The sequence below is a fragment of the Lissotriton vulgaris genome, chromosome 7, assembly GCF_964263255.1.
Source record: "Lissotriton vulgaris chromosome 7, aLisVul1.2, whole genome shotgun sequence".
Lineage (NCBI taxonomy): Eukaryota > Metazoa > Chordata > Amphibia > Caudata > Salamandridae > Lissotriton > Lissotriton vulgaris.
The window spans coordinates 968692625-968718822 of record NC_141695.1 but is presented as its reverse complement, the minus strand read 5'-3'; the positions used below and the strand labels follow the sequence as shown (position 1 = coordinate 968718822).

The 26198-nt window shown below is 43.4% G+C and overlaps 1 protein-coding gene across 1 annotated transcript in view; it reads left to right on the top strand.

Moving 5' to 3' along the window:
• NUDCD2 (NudC domain containing 2) overlaps positions 1-26198 on the top strand; it is a 259328-nt gene that overhangs the window by 883 nt on the left and 232247 nt on the right. Inside the window, exon 2 of the mRNA XM_086931405.1 lies at positions 12445-12493. Coding sequence (XP_086787531.1) covers positions 12445-12493 — 49 coding nt within the window. The remainder of the gene's footprint in view (positions 1-12444; positions 12494-26198) is intronic.

The following is a 26198-nucleotide window of genomic DNA, read 5'->3' as shown; positions in this document are numbered from 1 at the left end:
TTCCTGGTAAGAAAAGCATCATTTTCTCAGCTAGGTGTGACCTGTGATGTTTGTTTCTAGATTATTCTTGCTTAGTTTACCAGTTCGATGTGAAAGGAATTATTTAGAACTTGGCTTTGCTTTTTCAAAACCGGTCACATTTATTCCATGTTTTAGACGCCAAGTAGTCATTCCTACAGATGTGTTGCATAAGAGTTTCTCTTCAAAGCTTTTTGGACCTCAAATCGGCCTTCGATAAGGTGGACATATGCATACATTATTAATGTGCATGGATAAGTGTGAGATTCTGGTTTGATCGGACTGTGAAGTGTTTTTAACTCATGTTAAATTTTGAATTTGTGAGTGTTTTCAAGTGGCAAAAGGGATCTGTCTGTAAGAATGGTATTCTGCCACCTACGCTGTTTTGCCTGTTTATTAATTAGCTCAGAGAGTGTGTTTGTAAACATTCATTAATTTCGACCACTTTCTATACCTCGGACAGCGTCCTGTAGGATGTGAGAGTCCCCCCAGCCCCCGCCCCCCAGGTGGTGGTTACGTTTTGTGCTAAACAAACATATCAAACCTAAATTTGAGTAGTGTACAAGATTGTGGAACTGTATAAAAATCTACTTTTTCTGGGACTGGATGCTTCAGACAGAAATGTACTTATGCTGTAAGAATTCCCCTTGTCTCTTTTAGTGCCATGCAGTAAGGTGGAGGTTGTAGCAGTGTTCTTATCAGAACTCTCATCTAGTGATAGCTTCTCTGATTATGTTCGTGTGCTTCTCTGATTATGTTAGTGTCCATATCATGGTTTTAAGTATAGCTACATTCGGATTTTGCCACCTGTCCACACATTTATATACAGTGGTTGGAAGTAGGCAGGAAGCAAATAGTTTCAGGATGGAAATAACCTGCTAGTCTGTGCACCCCACGAACGAACACATTTATGAGTATTCACCTCTTCTCCAATCGCTTCCCATGCTGGAGAAGGTTGGAAATGTACTCCTTGCGAGGGCAGGAGAAACACTTTTTACCGGATGGGGGTAAAAAGATGGTGTAGGGAAAATGAATTTTCAATCGGCAGATATTCGCTTGATCAAATATACCTATTTAAATTTGTTCATGTGAAAAATGGAAGTCGCTAAAGTTTGTACGCAATATGTCTGTTTCCAGATCTGCTTCTCTTATGAATTCCTGAAAGTCATAAATTTGCATCAGTGCAAGAACATGGAGCTGTGGGCACACGTTTGTGATTTTTTTTTTTTTAACAAGTGGACCTATATTTTAATTTTGTCTTTGCTATAAAGGTTTGATACTTATTCTCCAATATTAATCTTTTTGTATTGAAATGCAACAAACACGTTTTACTGAACGATGGCTCAGTGACATTTTATTTAAAGTTAAGCAAATGTAGCCAAACATCTTCTTTTCGAGTTGCAATTTTTTTGTGCACATTTTAGCTTAGAAGCAACCAATCGCCTGTCTTGCTTTCATGCTTTGTATTTGCATATAACTGTGAAGCATTATAAAGAAGTTCAAATTGTTACATTTAGTTTATATTTACATAATTTTATACTGCAACCTCTGAGTAATGCAAGCTGAGCTCATAGCTCTTTTTATTTTCTTAAAGCGCTAACACTAATAGTAAACGCTTAGTGGTGAATCGTATGAACAGCTTATACATATGGTTTCAAATCTTGCCTTTAGTGGCAGACAACCCATTGCATATCTATACTGTAGCACTGTAAACTGGCAGCAAGAGGGAAGATGCTGGGTTTGCCATACTTGTCCTGTTGACAAAATTGTTGGGTACTTGTATATGCATTATGTGAGCTGTCACAATCCCATCCTCGTCGCCAGTGTAGGGAAGTGATAATGAAGAGAAAACACGCAGAAAACGTCTCAAATGAAGACGAGATTTAGCATTGGTCCGTTTAGTTGTTTACCCAAACAGGAAGCTTTTGGCATTGTCCTTATCGATTATTATTCTAAATGGCCGGAGGTCAAGATGGTTAAGGATGTTACTTCTCACCAAGTTATAGAGTTTTAGGGTGAGATTTTTTGTAGAGAGGGAATTCCTCAAGAAATCGTGACTGACAATGGTCCACAGTTTGTTAGCAAGGAAATGGAACAATTTATGGATAAATGTGGTATTGCTCATAGAAGAATTGCTGTTTTCCATCCTGAGGCTAATGGCCAGGGTTGAACGCTTCAACCGTGTGATCAAAGAAGCTATTCAACTTTCAATCAAGGATAATTTGAATTGGAGAAATGCGTTACAATCTATGTTGTTGGCTTACAGGACTTCACCCAATTCTGTAACTGGTTATGCCTTTTGAGCTCTTAAGAGGGTGTAAGCCTAGTACCAAGTTAGTACCCTGGTGTTTAAAAAAGAATTTATGTGGATCTGACAATCTTTTGAAAGTGGATTTTGAGGCTGTTCAATGTAGAGTTGAGTCATACAAGAATAAGATGAAACATGATATGGTTAAGAGAATTGGTCCTACGCCTAGTCGTTCTGTAAAAGTGGGTGATTTTGTCCGTATCAAAAAGAAAGAAGGTGTGAGTAAAGGTTTTCCTGTGTGGTCAAATCCTAAGGAAGTAATTGAGGTCTTTAGGAATGCTGTCAGGGTTGATGGTGGCTCAGTCTGGAATTTGAGTAGAGTTTCTGTGTTTACTGGGGTTAGTCAGTTGGAGAATGACTACGACAGCAATGTTTTTTTGGATGTTGGGGAACAGAATGATAAAGGGAATTGTATACATGCTGAATGTAATTCTGGTAACACCAGAGTTGTGCGTCCTCACCGTATGCCGATTAGGTTTAATGACTTTGTGATGAACTGGAGTTTGTTGTTTTTTTTACCTTGTTTTTTTTTTTTTTTTGGTTCTGTTTTCATTTTAAGGGGGGAAGGTGTGTTGGGTACTTGTATATGCATTATGTGAGCTGTCACGAGCTTTCCTGTTGTTTAATAGCTCGTGACAAGCTCGTGCCTTTGGGAATGTTGGGAGACCTTGTTTGTCTTCCAATATCTAGAATGTGGGAAGTAAGGCTGTTGGGGGAGTTATTGTTATTATAAGACTGAACTCCATGGCGAGTGGACGTTAATAAATCTCGCCTTCATTTGAGACGTTTCCTGCGTGTTTTCTCTTCATTATCACTTCCCTACAAAAATAAACATGAAAACTTGTTCTCTTTGACTCCTAACATTAGTTCCTGGATGTAGAGTGTAACGTGATGAAATATGTGCACAATCCCACATGTAAATAGGACAGGTCAACATATATCCTACTAGAGTTTTGCTGGTGCAACAATTGTATAACCAGATTGGCTTGTAGATTAGATAACTTCAGCTGTCTTATTCGGATCACTGACAGAATTTTGGAAACAGAAATACTGTCTGGACATTATATTGCGTCAAAAATATCGAGGGCCAAAATATTGAGAAGGTAAGTGAAAATGGGTAAGTATGAATTTACTATTCTTAACTCTACAGCTACCTACCTTGAAGATATATAGTCTGGTCATATATGTGGAGTTATACATAGTAAAACTGTGCTCACACATAAAAACATAACTTCGCTATATTTGTGTCCTCGAGCTTCTTGAAGCAATATTTAGGTCCTCAATATTTCTGTTTCCGATATTCCATCTAACTACTCTCTTATTCACCGATAGAATGAGGAGGAACTGGAAAACATTATATATACTGTTTACATGTATAGCACAATGTGTCATTTACGGTATACTGCTAGGTCAGATGTGCTCTGTTATATTACATACCCCACTCGTCTCGCATGTTGTCAGAATAGATCGTTACAGAAGAAGGTGTGCATGGAAACTTCACTCAAGATGGCTTCCACAAATCTTAAGTACACTCCTCGGTACAAAAAATACCCTCAATGGCATGGGTGCAGATCTGTACTGTGTCTCTCTGGGGCTGGATTATTGACGTCTTGCTGAATGAGAATGGTGCATAACTCATCATCATCACCAACAATCACAAATTTATCCCTGCAAGCAACTCTGCTTCACCTCAAATTCCAGTTCTGCTATGTCCTTTTTCAATGATAGGTCATAACAGCTCTGATAAATCATTCTGTTGGCTTCAGTGGGTAAATGGTAGGATCACTGAAGTACATGAAAAGCAATGCAGTGCCCATCATACAAGGATGTGACAAATGGTATCAGTTCATGCTAGCGTAAACCAGACCTGATATAGAATGAGGTCTTCCATTCTTTGTACTAATTAAGAGTTTTATTTTTCTGTAGATGACTACAAAGAATACTTGATCAACCTAGGACATTGATCAAGGCCACAGAGTACCAGTTTATTTCTGGTGTTATTGATCACCTGGTAATAAGTGCAGGTTCGTAACCCCCCTCTCTTTTGCAAACCAGAGAGAGGCTTCCAACAGTGAATAAGACAATGTGAAGGACCCTTTGGATGAAGTCTTTCCCATTTAGGGGTTGATTCCGATGTCGTTTGGAAGGGCTCCGAATCTGATTCGGGTTTGCCGAATTCGATTCGGAACCCTGGTTTCCGACCAAATCTTACACACTTCCCAGCAACGGAGTCCGATGTCTGAAAATCATTAGGGCTGTTCGAATCGGTTCCAAAACGCATTTGGACAGGTTGCGTTTTTCGGAGACTAATTGTACGGCTCTATGGACTCGGTTTGCAAGCGAGTACGATGACCGATTCAGACAGTCGTTCCGATTCAGTTTCTCCTCAACAAATTGGCTGCCTGAATCTGTATGACCCATAGCAGGTCCCTATTCACCCGGGGCCTTCTGAATCAGGCCTGTGGGGGTACCCAAAGGACCCCCCCCCCCCTTCTAACCATGCACATTATGGCAGGCACCATGAGGTGCCCGTCACAGGGTGCAAGGTTTACCCCAGCTACTGCAAGGTGTTCGTCTACGGATGTGGGGAATGCAGTGGAATGGGATAGGATTACAGTTCATGTGGCCTGTAACTGCAATTTTTACACTGTTCAGACTTATTCTACCCTCCAGTACGTGGAGAATTTTGGGCTCGCACATGGGGCATTGCTATTATTGTCATATGGATAAGGCTGACGTTCTGCATATGGTTTGACCGTGCTGAGTTCTTCAGCTTTATTTGGAGCGTGTGACATCCAATGTTGATTTCTGTACCTTGAGAATCATTACCAACTTTCCAGATTTTTGCTTTTGTGGCTGTTTAATGTCCTGTTATTGGTGAAACAGGAATGCAGGTTCGCAGATCTAGCTTTCTTGCTAGCAAAGCACAGATTTACTCTGGAAAATCAGAAAAGTTCCCAATGGCCTCTGAATAAAGACGTGGCTTTTATAGGTGGCTTCAGCTGAGTGTATATTGATTGTGACTACTATTGCAGGGTCAAAGGGCAAAGGTTCACCATCTGTTATGGAGAAAACAAACAATACTGAAGTTGAATAGGTACTAGGATGATGGGCTACCTTTAACACATTTAAAATAACTCTTTATTCAACTTCATTAGAGACCACATTGAAGATTCTACTCTGTGGGGCAGTGCTCTGTTTCATCATCCGCTTCACCAAATTTTGATAGAGGAGGCTGAGGTTTGGGGTATGGTGAAGGAAGGGTGGGCAAGTATGGCCTGTCTCTAGACTCTTAGATGATATCTGGCTTGATATTAAATGACATGATAGAATATGCCACTATCAAACTTTAAAATTGTCTAAGCTGGTACAATGGGAACAGAGTTCTGGTGGTCTGTGGACTGTACAGAACCACAATCCGTAGTACTACTGCATGATTCTTAATGTAGACTGACTCGTTTTATTGAACCAACACATGATTGGACTTCACTAGGTGCAGTAAGACATATACCTAGATTCTCTCTTTTTACCTTGAGGAAATACTATAAATATGATGCATAGGCCCTTTGTTGGTTATTGCAACATGTTTAGTGGTTGCTTTCAAGAACATGTTAATTATTGAACCTGAAACAAAACTAAAAAATAAATACAACTAAGCCTACACCCACCTTAAAAGTACATTGGTGCTCGGTGCGTAGATGTTCTGAAAACGAAAGTCTCCAGGGAGGCAGTCTTTCCACCTCTGTTTTGAGTAAGAGTTTTACATATGGTATGCTATGCTAATTTGAGTAGTTGGCACATGATGCGATTGTGGCATTTGGGTTTAAACGTGCCTGCATTAGTTCAGTAGTGTAGTTTTGAGAGGTGGAACTACAGGCTGTTATGAAGTATGGAGTAAAAAATCAACATGGGACTAGACCTCTAGTCGGGTACAGGGTTACACACAGTATATGCTAGGACATCCCTAAGATCTTGTTGAACTACAAGCCATTATCAAATCAAAAGCTAGTGCTTCAGTGAGATGTATTTCCAAAGAATCACACACAAGGCAGCAGAGTTTATAAGAGCAGGATCTGAACAAAGCTCAGATTCGTCCTAAGCTTAAATTTGAGATGGGGGCCATTTTTTCACTGAACTTTGTTAGTTTTCATGCATTTACAAAGGCTTGTGCATTATTATCGATCAGCATTTGTGGATTTACGCTTAATTTTACATGTGTATTATTTGATGTAATTGCTTTTGAAACGCATTTAGTATTGCATGAACTTTTGGGTCACTTTCTCTATAAGCGCTTAGAGACCTGAAGGTGATTTTGCGCTAAATAAAATGCATATAACATAACTTAACATAACAGCATGTTAAAGTGCCGTTTCTGATGCTGCTAGGGATGCTGTCTGATTTCACATTGATTTGCTGCTCATTGAGACTTAAAATAATTTTTGATTTTGCTTACTATTCCGTAATGCATTGTTACCGAAAGCCTTTATGGCAATGACTTGTGCATCTGCTCTTTTGCAATCTCTTCAGGGGCGGCTGGTGACATTTGAAAGTGGTGCGGTGTAAAATGATTGCCATACTGCATCGTTGAGAGCGAGTGAGCCCGAACCACCATAGGGGGGGGTTCTCTGCCCGAGGAAAAGTTTAAGAAAAGAGAAGAAAAATCACGCATTTTCAAGCAAATTTGAGAAAGCAGGAAGGTTAATAAAGCAATTGTGCAAATGCAGTTATTTTGTTAATAGATGTCATAACATAGATAACTGCTTATTCAGTATAACAACAGAGCTTCATACATTCCGTTCTATTACGCTGCTGAATTCAAACTATAAGACTTTCATGAAAATCTCAGCTCCAAGAGTAGCAGAAGTTGCACAGCAGTTGGGAAACAGCCTTTACAAAGCATTAGGAACCACGCTTTACCTTTACCACGTTTCCATTACAACGCATGTGACTTTACCACGCATGTCTTTCCACACAGTTTATAGTGTTTAGCTGCTACAGAATGTACTTAATATGCCATTTGATCAGTAAAATCTGTTTAGTTCCCAAGTAGAACAAACACTAGAAAACTTCAAAACACAAACTAGAAGCACGTCGCACTAAAACAAAACCCCAAATGCCTGTTTGCATTTCATATATAATTACTCATAATTTCTCCAGATTTTTCAGAATGTTTGCATAATTACACAAAAGCAAATTACACCCATCTCACACACCCCTAGTTATAAGAGCATCCATCCTCTTCTTGTGCCTCTCTTCTGCCACACCTCGTCTGGGTACAGTTATTCAGAATAGAACGGCCTGCTTTGAAATAATTTGTATTTTAATTATTCAGGGTGTTCATTATTTTTTATAAATTTCACCCACTATACCATTAAGGCAGGATATTCTGTTTTCAGAGAGTTCATCTCGTTATATCTGATCTACACATTTCGTTATCTAAGTTCTTTAAGGCTTAAGTTGATAAATAGTTTTTATATGTGGGCAAAATTTGAATTTTTCAAACCACCACTCTCTTAGCGCCATAAGGCAAATCATTTATTTGAAAACGATTATCTCCTGCTACTCTCTCTATAACTCTCACGCTTTGATTTTGCTTCATTGTTCTTGTTCCCTCTCTCATTCTTTCTGTTTCATTATTGAAAACCTCTATCGCCATTAACAGTACGGCATATGATATATATATATATTATTTTAATTGTGTTGGTTCAATTTTGTGGGATATATTGTAATGAAACGTGGATTTGTAGAGCTGGAAACTTCTCACTCAAAAGGGTATCCAGATATATTTAAATTAGAATACAATACTCAAAACATGCTTCCCTGGTAATTTATCAAAATACTTTTATAATGCACAATCCCTTTCTAGACTCAGACTCGTTTTTCCTAGAACACAATCATCCCACCCATTATTACTGAGTGGATGGCCTCCAATACACCTGGTAAGACAGATCTGTGGTTCAATGCACATGTAGACATTTGACGACATTCTGCATTTCCCATGTTCCAATTTTGGTGTGGCTCAGTGGCTGACTCATCCCAGTGCCAAATAAAACAAAACAAGTACCATTGGGTTAGGTAATACTATCACCTGTTATTTACATTACTATGAAACCGCGTTGTTGCATGGCCAGCTCTGCAGGTTTGAAAAAACAACGCATTGTACTTTTTTAAGCTTGGAAATGCAAGAAAGAGCTCTCCGATTTTCAAACATTCAAATCACGGGCCTGACACACATCCCCTCACCTGGTGCCCTGCACATTTCTGGTTCCCATTATAAAAGCTGAATGTTTTGTGAAACAAGAACCTGACTGATTTCTGAACTAGACGAAATTTCCCTCATATCAATAATCAGTTATTTATTAGCGCACAGTCACAACATCGCGCTTCCAACCATGTGGAAAATAATGTCCCAACTGGATTCTGGAACCTTCCCGCCCGCCCTGCGTTTCACTGTGACGATGTCTGTCGTGTCGCACAGTTCATCGGCCTTGGCTCACTGAAATAGACTCAAAGATATGTATATACAAAAAAGATTGCCTCACCCTAGTTATTAAGAACGTTGTGATTTCATATTGAGTTAAGATTAGGGCGCCAGTGATATTCAGAAGCATTTTTATATTATCAATTGTTAACCCCTTCACTGCGGCGGCAATTCCGCCGCAGCGCTAGGGGGTGGAGGGGGTCGCACGGCTCACCTGTGCTTGTGACGGAACCGCTCCGTCACGCGCCTCGGTTGAGCTGTGCTAGTGACGGAACGGTTCCGTCACGAACGCACCCGCTCAATAGAACGCGCCGCGCAGGTGCGAAATCCGGCGCGTCGAGCGGGCCGTGACGGAACCGTTCCGTCACTAGCACAGCTCACCCGAGGCACGTGACGGAACGATTCCGTCATAAGCGCCGAAGGGGTTAAAAAAAATCGGTATTGATTCGATATATTTTAAAATCCAAAAAAAGACCATGAACACAGTAAAACTTATTGAAATGCAGCAAACAACTCAGATGCTAAATTGGTATAAAAAAAAGTCAGAGATAGAGTCAAGTGTTTGATACGACTGCCGGTCAAATATATTTTATTAATACACCTTTTTTACACCATTGCAAAAATTGAGATGAAATCCCCATCCTATTTATGGGAGGCGTGGATTTCATTCGAACGCTGAATTGGGGGCCACAAGTTTAACACAATATCTGCCAATATCCCGGTTCAGCTAATAACATCTGAATTGTGCTACTTTCCCGATGTACACGAGGGAGCAATGTTATCAACACCGAGAATTGGCGCGCCTGCGTCCATGCACCGCTATAGAAGCAATATGTGCGAGGCTTGTCGGAAGGCTAATGCTTCCATCTCTGATGCTGGGGAAAACAAAGCTATTGCTGCTGCCTCTGCTGTGAGGAAATGAGAGACCTGATTTACAAATAGGGTGCACTGCTGCGCATACAGGCCTCACGCAGAGCAGGGTCGCACTGAGTCGTGTTCTGCACATTTGATGATAATTACATAATTTATATAAAAATACACAATCCCTGCCTCAAGCCATCAAAGCTCAGGAAAAAAATAATTATTGTGCAGCATCGACAACTTCTATAAATTAGAAAAGATCACTCACTCGATCTGTCACTTTACCACGACCGAGCCACTACTAATACTGTAATTAACTCGTTCGAGAGTAGAGTAGACTCTTACTTAACATTTTTTTTGCAATCGCAGGATCTCTCTCTAGTCCTGGTATACACTGACTAACTAACTCCAAGTCCACCGTCACGAGTTGACGGGCAGCTGGTACCAGCAGACTGCCCAGTGTGTCAGTTCCAGAGCAGAGGGAGCAGACAGCGTGCGTCCCGAAATGGTCAATCACTGCATGGCTTCACATGAAGTCACACAGTGATTGGCCATAGAAAGTGCGGCTGCGGCAGTGTGCCACCACCCACGTGCGGCACCCAATAATGGATTGCCGCGCGGTGGACCGACCAATCCTGGCTCTGCATGCAGTGTCGTAATTTGACAATGGCCGGGTTAGCGCTTAGCTTTGCTACACGTTATTTCCCTTAACTTGGCCTTACTCGAAAACGCCATTTTGTATATCACGGCGGCCATTTTAGGGAATGAGCGGCCTCGTGGTCAGCATGCCCTTTAGTCCTTTCTCCGTGCTGCTGGCCACTCGAGTTTGCCCAGCAACAGGCTATTTTTAGTAATGGTCAAGCTTGCGCATGCGCAGTTCCAACTGATCAGTCACCCCTTAGGAATGTTCCGCCAAACTGACCAGTGGCGTTGTAACCCCTCCCCATGAGTTGGCTGTGTTCCAAAAATGACCATATATGTACATAAACTCTGTAAACCATGTACCGCCTATCTTTTTATTACCTGTTTAATGTATAAAAGAAGGACTCACATCGATGTTCGGTGTGATACTTCTTGCATTGCCGAAGGGTGCTGTAGGAATGTACCACCACCCCATGGGGTCTTAATAAACTTGTCTTTTGTACTTTTCAGTTTCCGTGCCAACAGTTCTTATGGTGTAAGTGGGTATTTCTGCGGAGCATGTAGGCCTGGGGAACCCAATAACACAGCAGCACCAGGATTGGCTAGGGGTGCGCATTTACCATCCGCCCTTTTCAACCCCGGGGGCTGCGTCCCTGGGGTGCTGTATGAAACCGCACCCCTGGGGTCCCTCTCTAAGGGGAAGAAGTAAGCACATGTGCGGGCTGATCAAAGCCCAAAAATACACATGCGCACTACTGCTGCAGCTGATTGTGGACTGTCACTCAAGCTGCACCAGCCCAGCCCCATCCCCTGGCGCACTCCGATATTGTGTCGGGCGTGAGGAACAGCAATGTCCTTAATACTGACTTGAGTGCTTGACGGTGAGTCAACGCCACGAGGCTTAGCCGGGCTACGCCCCAATGGACGCACCGTGCCTGAATCTCTTTATTCTTTTTATTTCGCACTAGCACTCATTTGTTGAGTTTGCCCTTACTAATCTGACAGAATTTTTAATGTGCCTTGTCGTACCTTGTCGCAGGACACATTGACTCATGAAATTGAGGTTTAACACTGTCCTTGACCCAGTCACTCTTGGGCCTTATTGAGATGTCATTTTGGGTGTACAAATTTAGGGGTTCCCACATTAGACAATTGAAGAATTTTACTTTGATAAGGAAAGTTCAAATAAATATGGCGAAAAATTAATCAGTGACTTTCTCTTGTCAGTAATGGACACTTCTATGCTGTGTTCATCCACTGTATTTACAACATCAGTAGCCGAAATGAACGTATCTCAAACAATCATGTTGTTTTCATGTTTTACTGCACATTTATGTCTTCAATAAAGTAATATATGTAATCACGTTGTGTTGCCTCCTAAAGTTCACAATGAACATTTTTTTAATGCGTTAAATTGTAAATCTTTTCGGTCACTTCAAATTAATGTTATAATATATTATATAATATATCTATTATTCTTTCTAATTTTATCTTATATTGGATTATGGAATATATGTTATTCTTTATTTCCTCATATTTGCTATATCTTATGCAAGTTTCATTATCACTTAAATTTTCATCCGTTTATCATTATATCATTTTGCTTTGTCAACACATTGGTTGGTACTATTTCTCTGCAAATTTCAATAAAAAATTTCAACACAAATTAATGTTAACGTGGAAGATTATCCTACCAATAGACAGGGTAGAAATGTTGGGTTACAACAATGAGTTTTGGTTTCTGAGGTGCTTATTTACAAGCCCCTTGTGCCGCCGTTACGTCTCTTTTTCCTATATTAAAAGTGAGTCTCCGGCGGCTCAACAGGCTTGTAAATCAGCACCTGAGTTTATAACTTGCCGTTAAACCTTGTTTTCTGTTACGATGTTTCCTTACCTATTACTTTGAAAATGTGCTAACAGAAATTAGAGTGATACTGTCTGTTAAAGGATGACTACATCTCAGTTAAGCTCCTCAAAACTCTCTCAATCCCCAATCTGTAAATAGGTGTTCACATTATCTTCTTAATGACCTCCATAGTTTCATTATATTTTGACCACCTCTGTGACATTTTGGAAAGTAAATAAAGGACTTGCGTATTAACATCAATTTTATCTTTGTAATGTTGCTTTTCAGGGAAAGCTCTTTGGTTGTACAGTAGCAGATGAAGGCACTTGGACTCTGGGTAAGTTTTTTTTATTTTTATTTCGCAAATTGTTTCTTACTTGTGCTGTTTAATTGAAAAGTAGTGGCTGGACCATTAACTATGGGATTCTGGAACAGTGATGCTTAACCTTTTAACTTCTGTGGTCTCCTGTGAATCAAAACTGTAAGCCAGGACCCCCAAGCCATTTCTATGATTTGTACCGCAACAACAAGACTTTAAAATACACAAACCAGTATTATCTGTATGAACCCAGCACATCTACTTTTCTCTAAGTGCACGTTTAAATATTAGATCAACTACCCACCGGTATAATACGAAGATAGTATTCACAAACCAAGAGGTAATTGCTTAAAATCTGATCTCTCTGCACAAGTGATGGGACAGAAGTAGTAAATGGATCAACATTGGCCTGGGACAGACATGAGTGAACAATCAAGCTTGTTATGTACAAAACTGGAGCCCATACAGGGCCAAAGTGTCTCCCATATAAAACGGGTGGAAGTGAAGGAAGTGACCCGATTAGGGCCACCGGGTCACTCGCGACCACCTCTCAGCCTTCCTTACAAATGAAGAGTCGGTTAGACAGTAGAGAATACAAACCAAGTTATTTATTAGTATTGCGCTGCAGCGGAGCCCAGTCTGACCAGCCTCCTGAGATGGCTGCCGAGGGACTGCCTCTTCCCAACATAACATCAAAGATTATACATTTCCAATACCCACCAGGACCCGCCTAGGTTGCTTAGCCAGTGCCCATCTTTCTGAACCGTGGGAGTAGGGCTACATACGAAGGAAGGTATGCAAACGCAGAACAAGCTATTCATTAGTTCAACAAAGTTCGACCTTGACTAATAAAGGAACAAGCAAGGCTGTTTTCCACTGAAGCAGACCGTGCGAGACAAAAGTTTGGCTTCAATCATAGAACAAAATGGCGTCTGCTTTAAAATGGCGCCATGAATGCTAACTTGATACATAATGAAATATGAATAATAGGACAGTAACATTTTCAAATCTAACAGACCCTTCTTTTAGCATTCATTGCTAAATTTGAATATTGCCATCAGGTAAGGGCTGTACAATTCTAAAAGAAGGAAAAATGTTTGAGCATAAGCAACATTTACTTTGACAAATGCTATATGCAAAAAGACCATCAATATATATGCCAGCACACACGAGTAATATTAATAAAATAGCCTACAAGAATAGACATTAGATCATTGATAGCCTGTTTGTTCATTAGGGGTGTTATTCGAAATGCATAGAGACCTCAGCACTGAATATTATCTGTGTTTTCAATATCAGGAATAGAAGTTGAAAGGGATGTGCAAGGGTGTGGAATTTAATAAAATATCTTGTGGGGCAGGTTGCTTCATAAATCTGTAACAAAATCCACTTGTCCCCTTTGAGCCATGTAATGCAGCGACAAATTATGGTAGCAATCTCATTTTATAAGAGCTCTGAAATAGCCTCTCTGATAGTAGTAGGGTTTGAATACTAGTAAATTCCTTAGGTTGCCACATTTCCCCAGACCTACAGACTGGGGTGGAAGGTAATGGTAAGCAACAGTTCCAGGGCTGGAATGCCCGTTTTTGTCTGTACAAGCCTATTAACTTGCATGTTTTAAGGTTTTTCTCCAACTCTTCTCTAATGTTTTCCCATACTGAGAGAGGCTGGAAATGTATTCCTGACAATGGAAGACCTAAAACGTCTTCCAGGGTTGGGAAAAAAGTGGATGGAGGGAAAGTGAACTTGCAAAGATTCAGGTTTTTGCATGAACAAATCTACACCTGCATATTTGCTCATGTTTTTCACAAATATTTTCTAGGAGTACTATTTCTTGGCCTGCTTCTGTAAAGTCTTGTAAATTCACGAAAGCTGTATATCTGCACTTAATGCAAGGACATCAATTCACTTTTGAGACTTTATTTAATAATTGGGCCCCTAATTAAGTCTGATGTTACCTATGGCCTGTTGTGTTTATTAAAACTCTGTCTCTGTCTATCGGCTAGCTTCACAGTGAGTGACAGCATTCTGTTTTTTCACAAGGAGCATATCGACACACAGTGGTTTTGTTCAGCACCAGGAACTACTGTGTCAATGTCTGCTTTTTGAGACTAACATTTTTTTTTTGCTTTTGCCAATGTTTGTTATAATAATAAGGGCCCGGCAGCTCCTACACTAATAAGGTTTTACGAAACCTGTGCCAAAACATTGGCAAAACCAAAGGGCTGACCAACAATTTCAGACCTACTGGCTTTACCAATGCTTGTTTGTTTTTGTTTCCCATAATCTTATTAAAACTGCTTACCCTGATTTTCTATTATGAATATGTTTAGGAAATACTATCATACATCAACACATTTTACTAAATGATGCTACAAAGAGATAGTACCTAAAATTTGGCAGTTTAGCGAAATCGTTTTGCCTTTTTTTGTTGAACATTTTATTTTGAAAGAAAGAATCCTCAATCTTGCTTTCAAGTGCCGCAAATATTTGCATCTAATCAGAGAGCATTCTGGTAGCATTATACTTAGCCTAATATTGCTAAACGTTGTAAACGTGTTTACACATTTTTGTACTGGAACCACTGTCAGTAGTGCAGTCTGAGCTTACAACATTTACTTAGAACACTCACCCTAATAATAAAGGCGTTGCATTAATGGAACATAAATACAAGTTTGAACAGCATTAACACTTGGACACAAATATTACCTTATGTGCAGGCTATGCCTTTCCCTGATCCGTAATGTGGTACTGTAAACTGGCAGCCAAAGGGTTTGTGCTCTAGGGGGTTGGGCCTACTTGCCCCAAGGACAAAGTACACATGAAAACGTGTTGCCCTTGACTCCAAACGAGATGTCCCGGTTGTCGGGCTATAGGAATTCCACATACCTAGACTTGGTAGAACCGAAGATGCCCTCCTCTATCTGCATCGTTTTGTGAATATCTTTCTGAAACATAATTGCAGTAGTGTCAGACTGTCTTCTGCAGCTTCGGGGTGAGGAGCATTGTACAGTAAGAACAACATAAAGGAAGGCACTGCACCAAAATGCAACAGATAACCAAAATGACAGCAAAATAGTTCACCTTTTCCAGAATCCAACCCCATCCACCAAAGAGGGACCAACCCCAATTTTCGCTCTCCATCCCCTTGGCATTCTCTAAAAAATCTAAAATGTGTTGGGTCATATTCTTTTTCATATTTGTGATCCTGACTACACACTGAGCTCTACTCTTGCGCACACACCACCGCTCTTAGCTAGGATAAAATCGACTTCATATCTTGTTTGCTCTGAATATATTCACATACTTTCTAACTGGGTGGTGATGTCACTCAAAGCCACCACTGTAGAATGAGACAGTATCTGCAGCTTACATCCAAAATATTCCCCAGCCCTTTCACCCCTGGCAATAGCGGTACAGCCATACGTATTAAAGGAGGAAAGTATATACCCAAAGGTGATTCCATTACTAAATTGTTGACCTCCAGGTCAGTCACACCTTCGCAGAATTCCTTTCTTAACGTCCTTTTAACCCATCTTACATTTTGTTTGCTTTACTTACAAGGCACCCCAAGAAGACGCACATCCCCAAAGCCACGTCCTCGGTACCATTATGAACATTGCAGTACGTACCATTTGACAGGAAGTAAAATCCTGGGTGTGCATAAAGTGGTCCGTAGTAATCTACAGGAGCATATCTAGTATTCATCCCCATGGTACTTGGATCATTTTACCTCACTAAAGACGTATTCTTGAACAATATCCGTCCAGAACAATTTATGTATAAGAAAGCGTCAGTTCTATTTACTATCGGACAGCATGTGTCATAGTAACCTGCTTCTTGAGTGGCTGTCAAATTTTGATAATGCCAACCTGTTAAAGTAATGTTCTGTTCCTCCATATAAGTCATAGTAACCTGCTTCTTGAGTGGCTGTCAAATCTTGATAATGCCAACCTGTTAAAGTAATCTTCTGTTCCTCCATATACAGATTGTCACAATACACATTGTTACAACCTGGATATCCCTTCCCTCGTGGCTTCCTATAGTACAAACAGGGACCTGGATAGCCCGTCCCGAACTCACCCTTTACCTCTACAAAATGGGGTAGACGAACATAGGTATAATTAACCAGTGACAATGGGTAAGCAGTCCAGAAAGTTGTAACGGAATCAGTAGGATAACCAGCTGTACTTTCACCAAAGAATTTACTGTGTGTAACTAGAAAGACATTTTCGGTATTGGTTTTTTGGCACGACCTGGAGAAACAATCTTGTATATAACACACAATGGGGTATTACAATAGCACTCCAAAACTCAGCACACCCCTCCCAAAATCAAGAACAGTGACAATACAAAAAAGCACACAGCACTTTCTTCTTAGCAGACCAACCACGCTCTGTCTGCCCAAAACGCAGGGCAATAAAAGGCTGTTCTTCCGTAATCGGGCAACTAAATGGGTACATTTTTATGTTTTTTTAATCTGAGGAAAGTACATGCAATGCGGCCAACGATGATAAAGCAAGGAAAGGGGACAAAGTTCCCAGAGTCCTTCAGAGTCTCACTGGCAGACTCCTATTGTTCATCTACATTGGTGCAATTGATCACATTTTGATGGAGCTGCGCAATCGCAGCCCTTTCTGAGGGAATCCCACGTTATCCAGGACAGGGTACCACCCCCCCCTCTCCCAGGGGAGCACGTCAAACTCACCCTTTCCAATGTCTGAACAATGCACCAATCTCCTTTCCCCTAAACTACAGTTGGTACCACAGGCAAGGTACACCCTATTCTTTATCCTCGCAGTCCATCCCTACTAATCTGACCTCTCCTTTGGTGCACTGTTCGTCTGTCGAGGGTGTAGATTGTACCTAATTACTCCAGCAAATTCAGAGGGACCAAGGGGTAGGGGTACAAGCACAGATGGGCCAACAAGTTGAGGCTCCTGGATGGCCTTAGTTGCAGGTGGCACTGCCTTATTCAACACTGCACTGCTCTCCTTTGGGGCGGGGGGGGGGGGGTGCCCCCATCAGTTGCGCATCTGAGAAGAGAGTGAAGCGCGGCACCTGCTCCGTTTCAGAGTCGCCAATCCCATCGAGCACCCAGCGGTCGTAGGGCAACGGAATGGGCACCCTCTTGCAGTGGGTAGAATGAAGCCAATTCTTCAGGCAATCTACCGCTACTGCTGTCCGGGTGGCGCGGAGGGCCTGGAGAGGTCCCTTCCAGCCCGGCTCGAAACTGTCTTTCCTTTGATAGTTTTTCACACGGACAAAGTCATTGGGTCGAATGTCATGGCCTGGCCCCTCAGGAATTGGCAGTAGAGAATCCTGAATCTGTTGGTGAATAGAACGCAAGTTTTAGTCCACTCATGTAGATAGTCCACAAGTAAAGGGTATTCTATTTCTGAGAACTGACGAGGTTGCAGGATGTTTGCCGAGCGACCAAACACCACTTGGTACGGCGACAATTCTGTTCTAGAATGAGCCCGAACTCTTGTAGACAACAGAGCTAATGGTAAAGCATCTGGCCATTGCAATCCTGTGCTCTCTTTGATCTTTGCCAGCTTCAGTCTGAGAGTACCATTGTAATTTTCAACCAAACCTGCTGACTGGGGATGATTGGCAGCATGACATTTTTGCCTGATGTGCAAACCATCACACACTAACTGGATAACCTTTGAGTAAAAGTGACTTCCGTTGTCACTCCAAATCAAGCTGGGCAAACCAAAACGCGGGAAGAACTCTTTCACAAGTGCTTTTGCCGTCGCCATGGCTGTGCTTTCTTTGGTGGGATAGGCTTCAATTGATTTACTGAATGCACAAACGACCACTAACACATATTTCAGATTGTTGACTCGTTCCATTTTGATGAAATCCATCTGGAGAAGGGAAGGAGGGTGGTGCAAAATTACCAGAAGGGGTAGGAGTGCCTTTTCCAGGATTATACATCCTGCATACATGCAGTACTTCACCAGGTGAGCAGCAAACTTAGGTATGTGATAATTTTGCCATACAGGATTTAACACCTTACACATACCCTTCGCACTGATGTGAGCTGGCACTTTTAACGTATTTACTTTGCAACATTGTGACCACAGGGAGGAAATATGCATCTGGTAACATCCATCTCTGCTTTTCTGACTTGCCTGTCCAACACCCATCTTCCTCTAAGCGTCTTGTGGTCTCCTGCCACACCGCTAGTTCCTCAACCGTTGCCTTACTCTGGATCGCCTTCACATTGTCTAAAGTGTCCTCAAACATAGTCTCGGGTACCCACCTGGCAGGACCCGCTACAAACATTCATTTTGTCTTCATTTGAGCTGTCTCCTTGGCCCTCTGGTCTATAAATGGATTTCCCTTTCCTATATCGTCATTAATTACTTTGTGGGCACTGCACTTGATAATGGCCAATTTCTTAGGGAGCGTCAGAGCAGTCCGTAGCCTATGTATCAGAGGACTCTGTTGTATGCATGTCCCATGTGATTTAAGAAACACTCTCTCTCTGCCCAGAGCTGCCAAAAATTATGGGCGACCCGATTGTATACTGGCTGTCAGTGTAACTATTGACAGCCAGACCCTCGCTCAACTCACAAGCTCTAATGAGAGTGACTAACTCCGCTGCCTGGGCGGACTGATAAGGAACTCGTGATGTTTCAACTACCGTGTGCAGTGTAGTGAGTGCATATGCTGTAGTGGTGGTGCCATCTGGTAATTTAAAACAAGAGCCATCGATATATACTTCCCCTTGGGGCTCAGATAAGGGAACATCAGTCAAGTCTACCTGTCCCTTCTTCTCCTCCTCTGTCTGAAACAGACAATCATGAATGTCTATTTCCTCACTCTCCGAAGGGAGGGGTAGTTAAATATCAGGGTTCAGAGTGGCACATCTTTTTATCGTAACTTGCGGGGCGAAAAGAGTTAGTTCGTAACCGGTCAGACATGCACTGGTAAGGTGCTGTGTCTTAGTCTTATTCAAAAGAGTGTCTACAGCATGCGGTACCATGACTGTGAGGTCAGTATCGATGTGAGGAGGGACTCACCAGCGTAGAGCCATGGGCGGAATCTTCCCTTCCGACACTTGTGCCCCTCTCCCGACAGCACCCACAAGGATCCCGCAGGAACACAAAATCCATGTTCTGTCTCCGACCGTCCACAGAGAGACGCTGACGGGAACCCAGAAGGAGGTGGAGAACACCCCGGAAGTTCTTCTCCTCCACCAATGAAAAGAGGAGGCGACGGGGAAAAAGGCGGTCAGACCGGTGGCGTGGAACCAGGAGCAAGGACGTCGGAAGTACGAAGTGGAGAAGACAGACCCAAGTAGCGGTGCACCCGAGGAGCGGAGAAGCGTCGGAGACAGAAACGGATGAGCGTTGGTGTGAGGAATGGTGGAGTCCTCCGGAGGATGCTGTAGAGCAGCCGCAACTCTGGAGAGTTGCAGCAGAGCCGGTGATTACCAGCGTCCCACGGGATGAAAGGGGAGGAACGAGGGAGGCAGGTGGGGAACCGGGTGTTCCTTAAAGATTGGGGGTTTTGTTTGTTGTTGTTTTCCTCATTTAAAGGAGGCAGGGGACCTTGTTGTTTCTGCCGCATGTAGCCAGCCCCTGTCAAACGAGAGAACATAAACCTTTGAGTGTAAACCCGAGCATTGGGTAGAATGCTCTGTTGTTTTCCTGTTTCTAAAACTAAGGGCAATAGAATGAATAAAAGGATTACCGTGTGACAGTGTTACAATGAATGTGTAACTTCTGCTTTTGGTTGCTTTGAAATAAGAACGGTCCCCTTTAAAGTCTTACAGCCCCTCCCTCCCTTTCACCTACACCCTTTTCTAGGCACTTTGTATCAATTGCTGCTATCACCATCTATCCCGAGCAGGACTTTCTGTGAGCACTTTTAGGTGTGGTGACAGGTACAACTTTGTGAAATAAACCAAGATATAGTATTCGGATGGCTCTTCTTTTCCTCTCTTATGAGCCTCCGGGGAGAACCCCGTGATTCAGAAGACCAGGAGCACGTGACATCACCCTCTACCTCTACATCCAGCTCAATGAGGACACCATCAGCAGGAGAACCTGAAGAAAACCCTCTTGAATCCCAATCCCCTGTTACTTTTGACAGTAAACACAGATCTTTTGGTAAATACATCCAGCCTCCTCGCTTGCATATCAAACCTGCTCTCCCACAATCAACTACAAGCCCAGCCGATTGCCTTATCGAGACAGCCACAGCTGGGACCGCTCTCAGACAGCTCGGGAGGGCTCTGGAGACAAGGTCAAGCAAAGCGGAGAAATAGGCACACAGCCGTTGCTTACCTCCAAAGGCATGTGTTAAGACCGAAAGCGCACAACCAGCCGTCTCGTGTACGTACAACACGAACGACTTTGCATAACCAGAGGTGCCTAGCACAGGAGCAGAGCAATGTACTATCTTTAGTTGCTCAAAAAACTGCTGGCATTCATGCATCCAAGGCAAGGGCTCATGCAAATCTTCAGTGGTCAGCGCTAGCAGGGCCTTCGTTAGTAATGAACAACCAGGGATCCAATGCTGACAGTAGGAAGTGATGCCAATGAAGACGCGTACATAGGGATGGGCATTTTTTACAATGGCGCTATTGCGCTCAGGAGTCAGTCTCCTACCGTCCTTCGACAGTAGGTGACCTATATAGGTGACCTCCTGTCGACAATATTGACATTTAGAAAGGGATACTTTATGTCCATGGTGAGCCAAATGGAGCAACAACTTAACCGTACTGTCTTTGCATCCCTGTTCAGTGTCCGAGGCTATTAGTTAGTCATCCACATACTGAAGCAATACATCCCCTGAGGCGCGCAGCAGAATCTAAAGCTTCTGCCAGCTAGTGTAAAACCGAATAAATAACAGCTATCAGGATGAATTGGAGTACTAAAGAACGCATTCTTCAAATCTATGACAGAAAAGAATTGGGCAGAGCAAGGAATCCTTGTGAGAAGGGCAGTAATGTCAGGGACCACCTCTCCCCCCCCCTGACCTGCTTTCTCACCTACCGTCCTCCTCAATCCCCCCTACAGTTTCTCCCCGACTTCCTGGAAGTCTTGGCCACCAATGCAGTCAATAACTCCTCCATCCTGCTCCTTGGCGACTTTAATTTCTGGCCCTCCGACCCTGCCGAATGTCCGTCCTCTAAGGAATTCTCTGACACCCTTCAATCCCTCAACTTCACATCTCATGTTCACTCCCCCACCCATATCAAAGGTCATGCGCTCGACCAGATCTGGTCCCTGAACTGCCCCGTGGATTCTCTCTCCATTTCGCCCTGCTCTTGGTCTGACCACCATCTGATTTCTTTTTTCCTTCCTATCCACCCCCCAGCTAAGCCCCCCCCCCCCCCCCAAAACACCTGGGTTCGCTCATGGGGCCGCGTTAACCTGGAAAATCTGTCCTCCCTTCTTATCTCTTCCCTCCCTTCCCTACAGGGCCTTTCCACCTTCTCCCAGGTTGACGCCATAGACCAGTGGCTCTCCTCTGGCCGCGACTCCGTTGCCCCGCTCAAGCGCAACACCTCTAAACGCGACAAGGACGCCAACCGGTGGTTCAACGAAGAGCTTAAGGCCACCAAACTAAAAGTACGCCGCGCTGAGCGGGCATGGAGGAGAAACTATTGCCCCACTCTAAAACTGGAGTATACTAACACCCTTACCCAGTATAAAAAAGACATCTTGGAGGCCAAAACATCATATTTCTCCTCCAAAATTCTAGCTGCGGAAAGCCAGTCTAAGGAGATTTTTACCATCGTCCACAACCTGGCGTTCTCGGACAGAACAACCCTTAAACCCGCCCCGTCCAAAGAACTCTGCCTCTCTCTTAACAATTACTTTATTCATAAAATTACTACCATCAAGGCCAACATCCCTCACCCCTCTCCCTCCTTTGTTGACCCCCAATGTCCCCCTCCCAAGGGTGAACTCACCACCCTCCCCCCTATCACCCGGGAATGCTTGACCTCCTTGGTGCCCTTGGTCAAGTCTGGCTCTCCGCTTGACCCCTGCCCAGCTCACATCCTCCGCCATATTTTTCCTTCTTGTCCAGACCCCCCCTTCACCTCCTTAACAGCTCTCTTGCTCAAGGCGTAGTTCCCAACCCCTTGAAGTCCGCGGTAATTGTGCCTATTCTGAAAAAACCCGGGGCAGATCCTTCGGTCCCTGCCAATTTCCGCCCCATCTCCCTCTTGCCTTTTTTGGCCAAGGTGCTCGAGCGCCATGTCACCTGCGCTCTGAGCTCCTTTGTGGAGAAACATGGAGCTCTTGCCCCTCGCCAAGCCGGTTTCCGCCCGCACACTCTACGGAGTCCGTTGTCATTTCGGTCCTGGACAACCTCAGGGAGGGTATGGATACCAATCAGCACCAGGCCCTTGTGCTCCTCGATCTCTCAGCCGCCTTTGATACGGTGGATCACACCATCTTACTTTCCCGTGTCAAGGCGGCGGGGATCGGGGGGACCGCCCTGGTCTGGTTGTCCTCCTTCCTGAGCGACCGCACCCAGGCTGTTCGCCTGGGTGACTTCACAGCGGACCTCCGGAAAGTTCAGTGCGGGGTTCCCCAAGGTTCTTCCCTTTCCCCCCCTCCTGTTTAATCTGTATATCGCCCCTCTGATTTTCTCTCTCCAACAGATGGAGGTCGCCGTATTTAATTATGCAGATGACCTCCAGCTTGTCTTCAACCTATCCTCTTCTCCCTCTTCTGTTCTAAACTTTCAATCTGTCATGCTCCACATCAGGGACTGGATGAACCACAATCACCTCAAACTTAACCCCGACAAGACCGAGTTGGTGTTGACGGGTGGTTCATCCAGCCCCTGGTCCTCTCTTTTCTGGCCTCCCTCTCTTGGCCCCTCTCCTGCACCCTCTTCCTCTGTCAAAACCCTAGGCATAAAACTTAATTCTCAACTCACCCTTCACTCCCAGGTCAGCTCTGTGGTATCTTCTTCTTTCCTTTCACTGCGCACTATACGCAGGGTGTCTCGTTTCTTTACTTTCTCTGCCCTCAAACTTATCATCCTGGCCATGGAGGTGTCCCGCTGGATAGCTTGCGTCGCCTACAGCAGATACAAAACCAGGCGGCCCGCCTGGCCTTCAAACTTCCAAAATTTCATCACTCTACCCCTCTTCTGAAATCTCTACACTGGCACCCCGTGCGAGCCACAATCCAATTCAAGCTCGCCTCCATCACCTTTCTGGCCCGACTTGGCCTGGCACCAGCGTTCATTTCCTCCGAGATCGTCCCATATGTTCCCACCAGGGAACTTCGCTCGTCTTCCCAGTCCCTCCTCACCATCCCACGCTACCGGAGAAAGAAGTGGGGAGGTTCCAAATTTGCCACCCTTGCCCCAACCCTTTGGAACTCCCTTCCCATTGAACTTCGTACCATTACTCTCTACTCACAATTCCGTAAACACCTCAAGACTCACCTGTTCACGAAGTCTTTTGAATAACTCTCCTTTAGCCCTCCCAGCCTTTTACCCCCGGATCCTGTTAGCTATAGCGCCAAGAAACCGCTGGTATACGTGCGCTCTAAAAGTAATTTTAAACTCGAACTCAAACCGGGAATTGAGGAACCACTATCTTATTAACTGCGCGCATGTCAATCACAAAACGATGGGCCCGATGTTTGTTTAACAACTCCTCCACAAATGTATTGCCTTCCTCTTGGGCAAAATAGGATTTTTCACATTGCAATCAAAACTTTCTATCAGCTCACTCACTACCCTTTTCTATTTTTTCTCCATCATACGCTACTGCTTTCTGCGTCACTGTCTGCATTCTCCCCCTTCGGACCTCCTTTTTTGCCTTCATCCGTCTGTTTAGCTTCCTTCTGCCATACGTGAAGAGAATCAAACATCGGCTGCTTACTCCGTTTTGCAAACAATTTATCCTGCAGGAAGTTAAATTTTTGTTCATCAAATGTCCCTGTTAGCAGTCCCTTGTATTTTTTTTTACCATATTGTACAAAACATAATGGGGGCAAGGCCGTGCTTCACATGTCAAATTTCGGGGTTAACTTTGGGGGCACTGGCTGCCTTTCCTCCATTTGAGCATCAGTAGAACAAAAACGACAACTCGCACAAAATATTCAACTAAAACAAGGCATCTTGAGGTCCACAGACTAAATCAAAACAATACTGTGTTTACCACAATTTCAAGCGCTTGTCCAAAATGATCCTCAGACCGTACCAAACTCAAACAAACCATGCCATGTCCCAAAACAAACTCCCCTTGTGCACACAGGTCAAACAAAGTTATTCTCCACTGCTGACTTTTCGGACCAAACGGTCAGATCCCAGAGTCTCGCCTTTTCAGGACGCCAGCAGGGATGACCACTGGGCGAGGCACCACCCAATCAGACAGGCAGGGCAGCTGCAAGTGCTAGGCTCTATTGTGCGGGGATCCCGATCCGCCCATCTGACCCGATGTGGCCCCGTCCTCCTCACCTGTCCGCGGTCGAGGATGAGTCACTTGATGGAGTACCTGTTTGGGCACCAACTGAAGGAAATGATCCGATTAAGGCCACCCGGGTCACTCGCAACCACCTCTCAGCCTTCCATACAAATGAAGAGGCAGTCAGACAGTAGAGAATACAACCCAAGTTATTTATTAGTATTACGCTGCAGCGAAGCCCAGTCTCTGCAGCCTCATGAGATGGCTGCCGAGGGACTGCCTCTCCCCAACATAACACCAAAGATTATACATTTCTATTACCCAACAGGACCTGCCTAGACTGGACATTTCCAGTTGGAGCAAGCTAACAAACTCGACACAGAAGGATGAGCTACCATACTGAGACCAAGCATACCTTATCTTAGTCTCAAGGTTGCTCAGCCAGTGCCCGTCTCTCTGAACCGTGGGAGTAGGGTTACATACGAAGAAAGGTATGCAAACACAGAACAAGCTATTCATTAGTGCAGCAGAGTTCAGCCTTGAATAATAAAGGAACAAGCAAAGCTGTTTTTCACTGAAGCAGACGGTGCGAGACAGAAGTTTGGCTTCAATCATTGAACAAAATGGCGGCTGCTAATACAATTGCGCCATGAATGCTAACTTAATACAGAATGAAATATGAATAATAGGACAGTAACATTTTCAATTCTAACAATAGGAGACTGTATAGTCTGGAAGGGCCTTTTTTACAGTGTACGTGTGCATACATACTTGGATCCCTGACCACTTAAAACACTGGCATTCCAAATGTTTAGATGCATATGATTGTCTGGAAAATCATAAGCAATTCAGAATTGTTTTTAATCAGATGATTGCTTGTTCAGGTCGGAGAATGTTTGAATAAAAGCAGAAACCATACAGTAGACGTCAGGTATTACTGTTACCTAATGAAATTGGTAGCCTTGTAGATTGTAACCTCTTTATACAATTTTTTTGCTCAAAATGCTTCTGATGGAAAATAATGGCTAGAGGTCATAATGGTCAGTTGACTCCTGAAATAGGTGCATTGTATCACCGGTGTCCATGGACCACAGGTTAAGAACCGCTGTACTGCAAGAAATATAGACAGGAGTGAGAGAAAGCTGAACCCCAAATGTTTGATAACACTAAGTAGGAGTTCTTAATAAAATCCTTTCAGTGTATGTTTTACCATTACAATAGCTGCATGAAGAATTTGTTAAAATGTAAGCATTTATTTTAGTCGCTTTTTTGTTTGCTTCATACATGTTTACTAGTTGGTAGCTGCAGCCCAGTGTCCTTGGG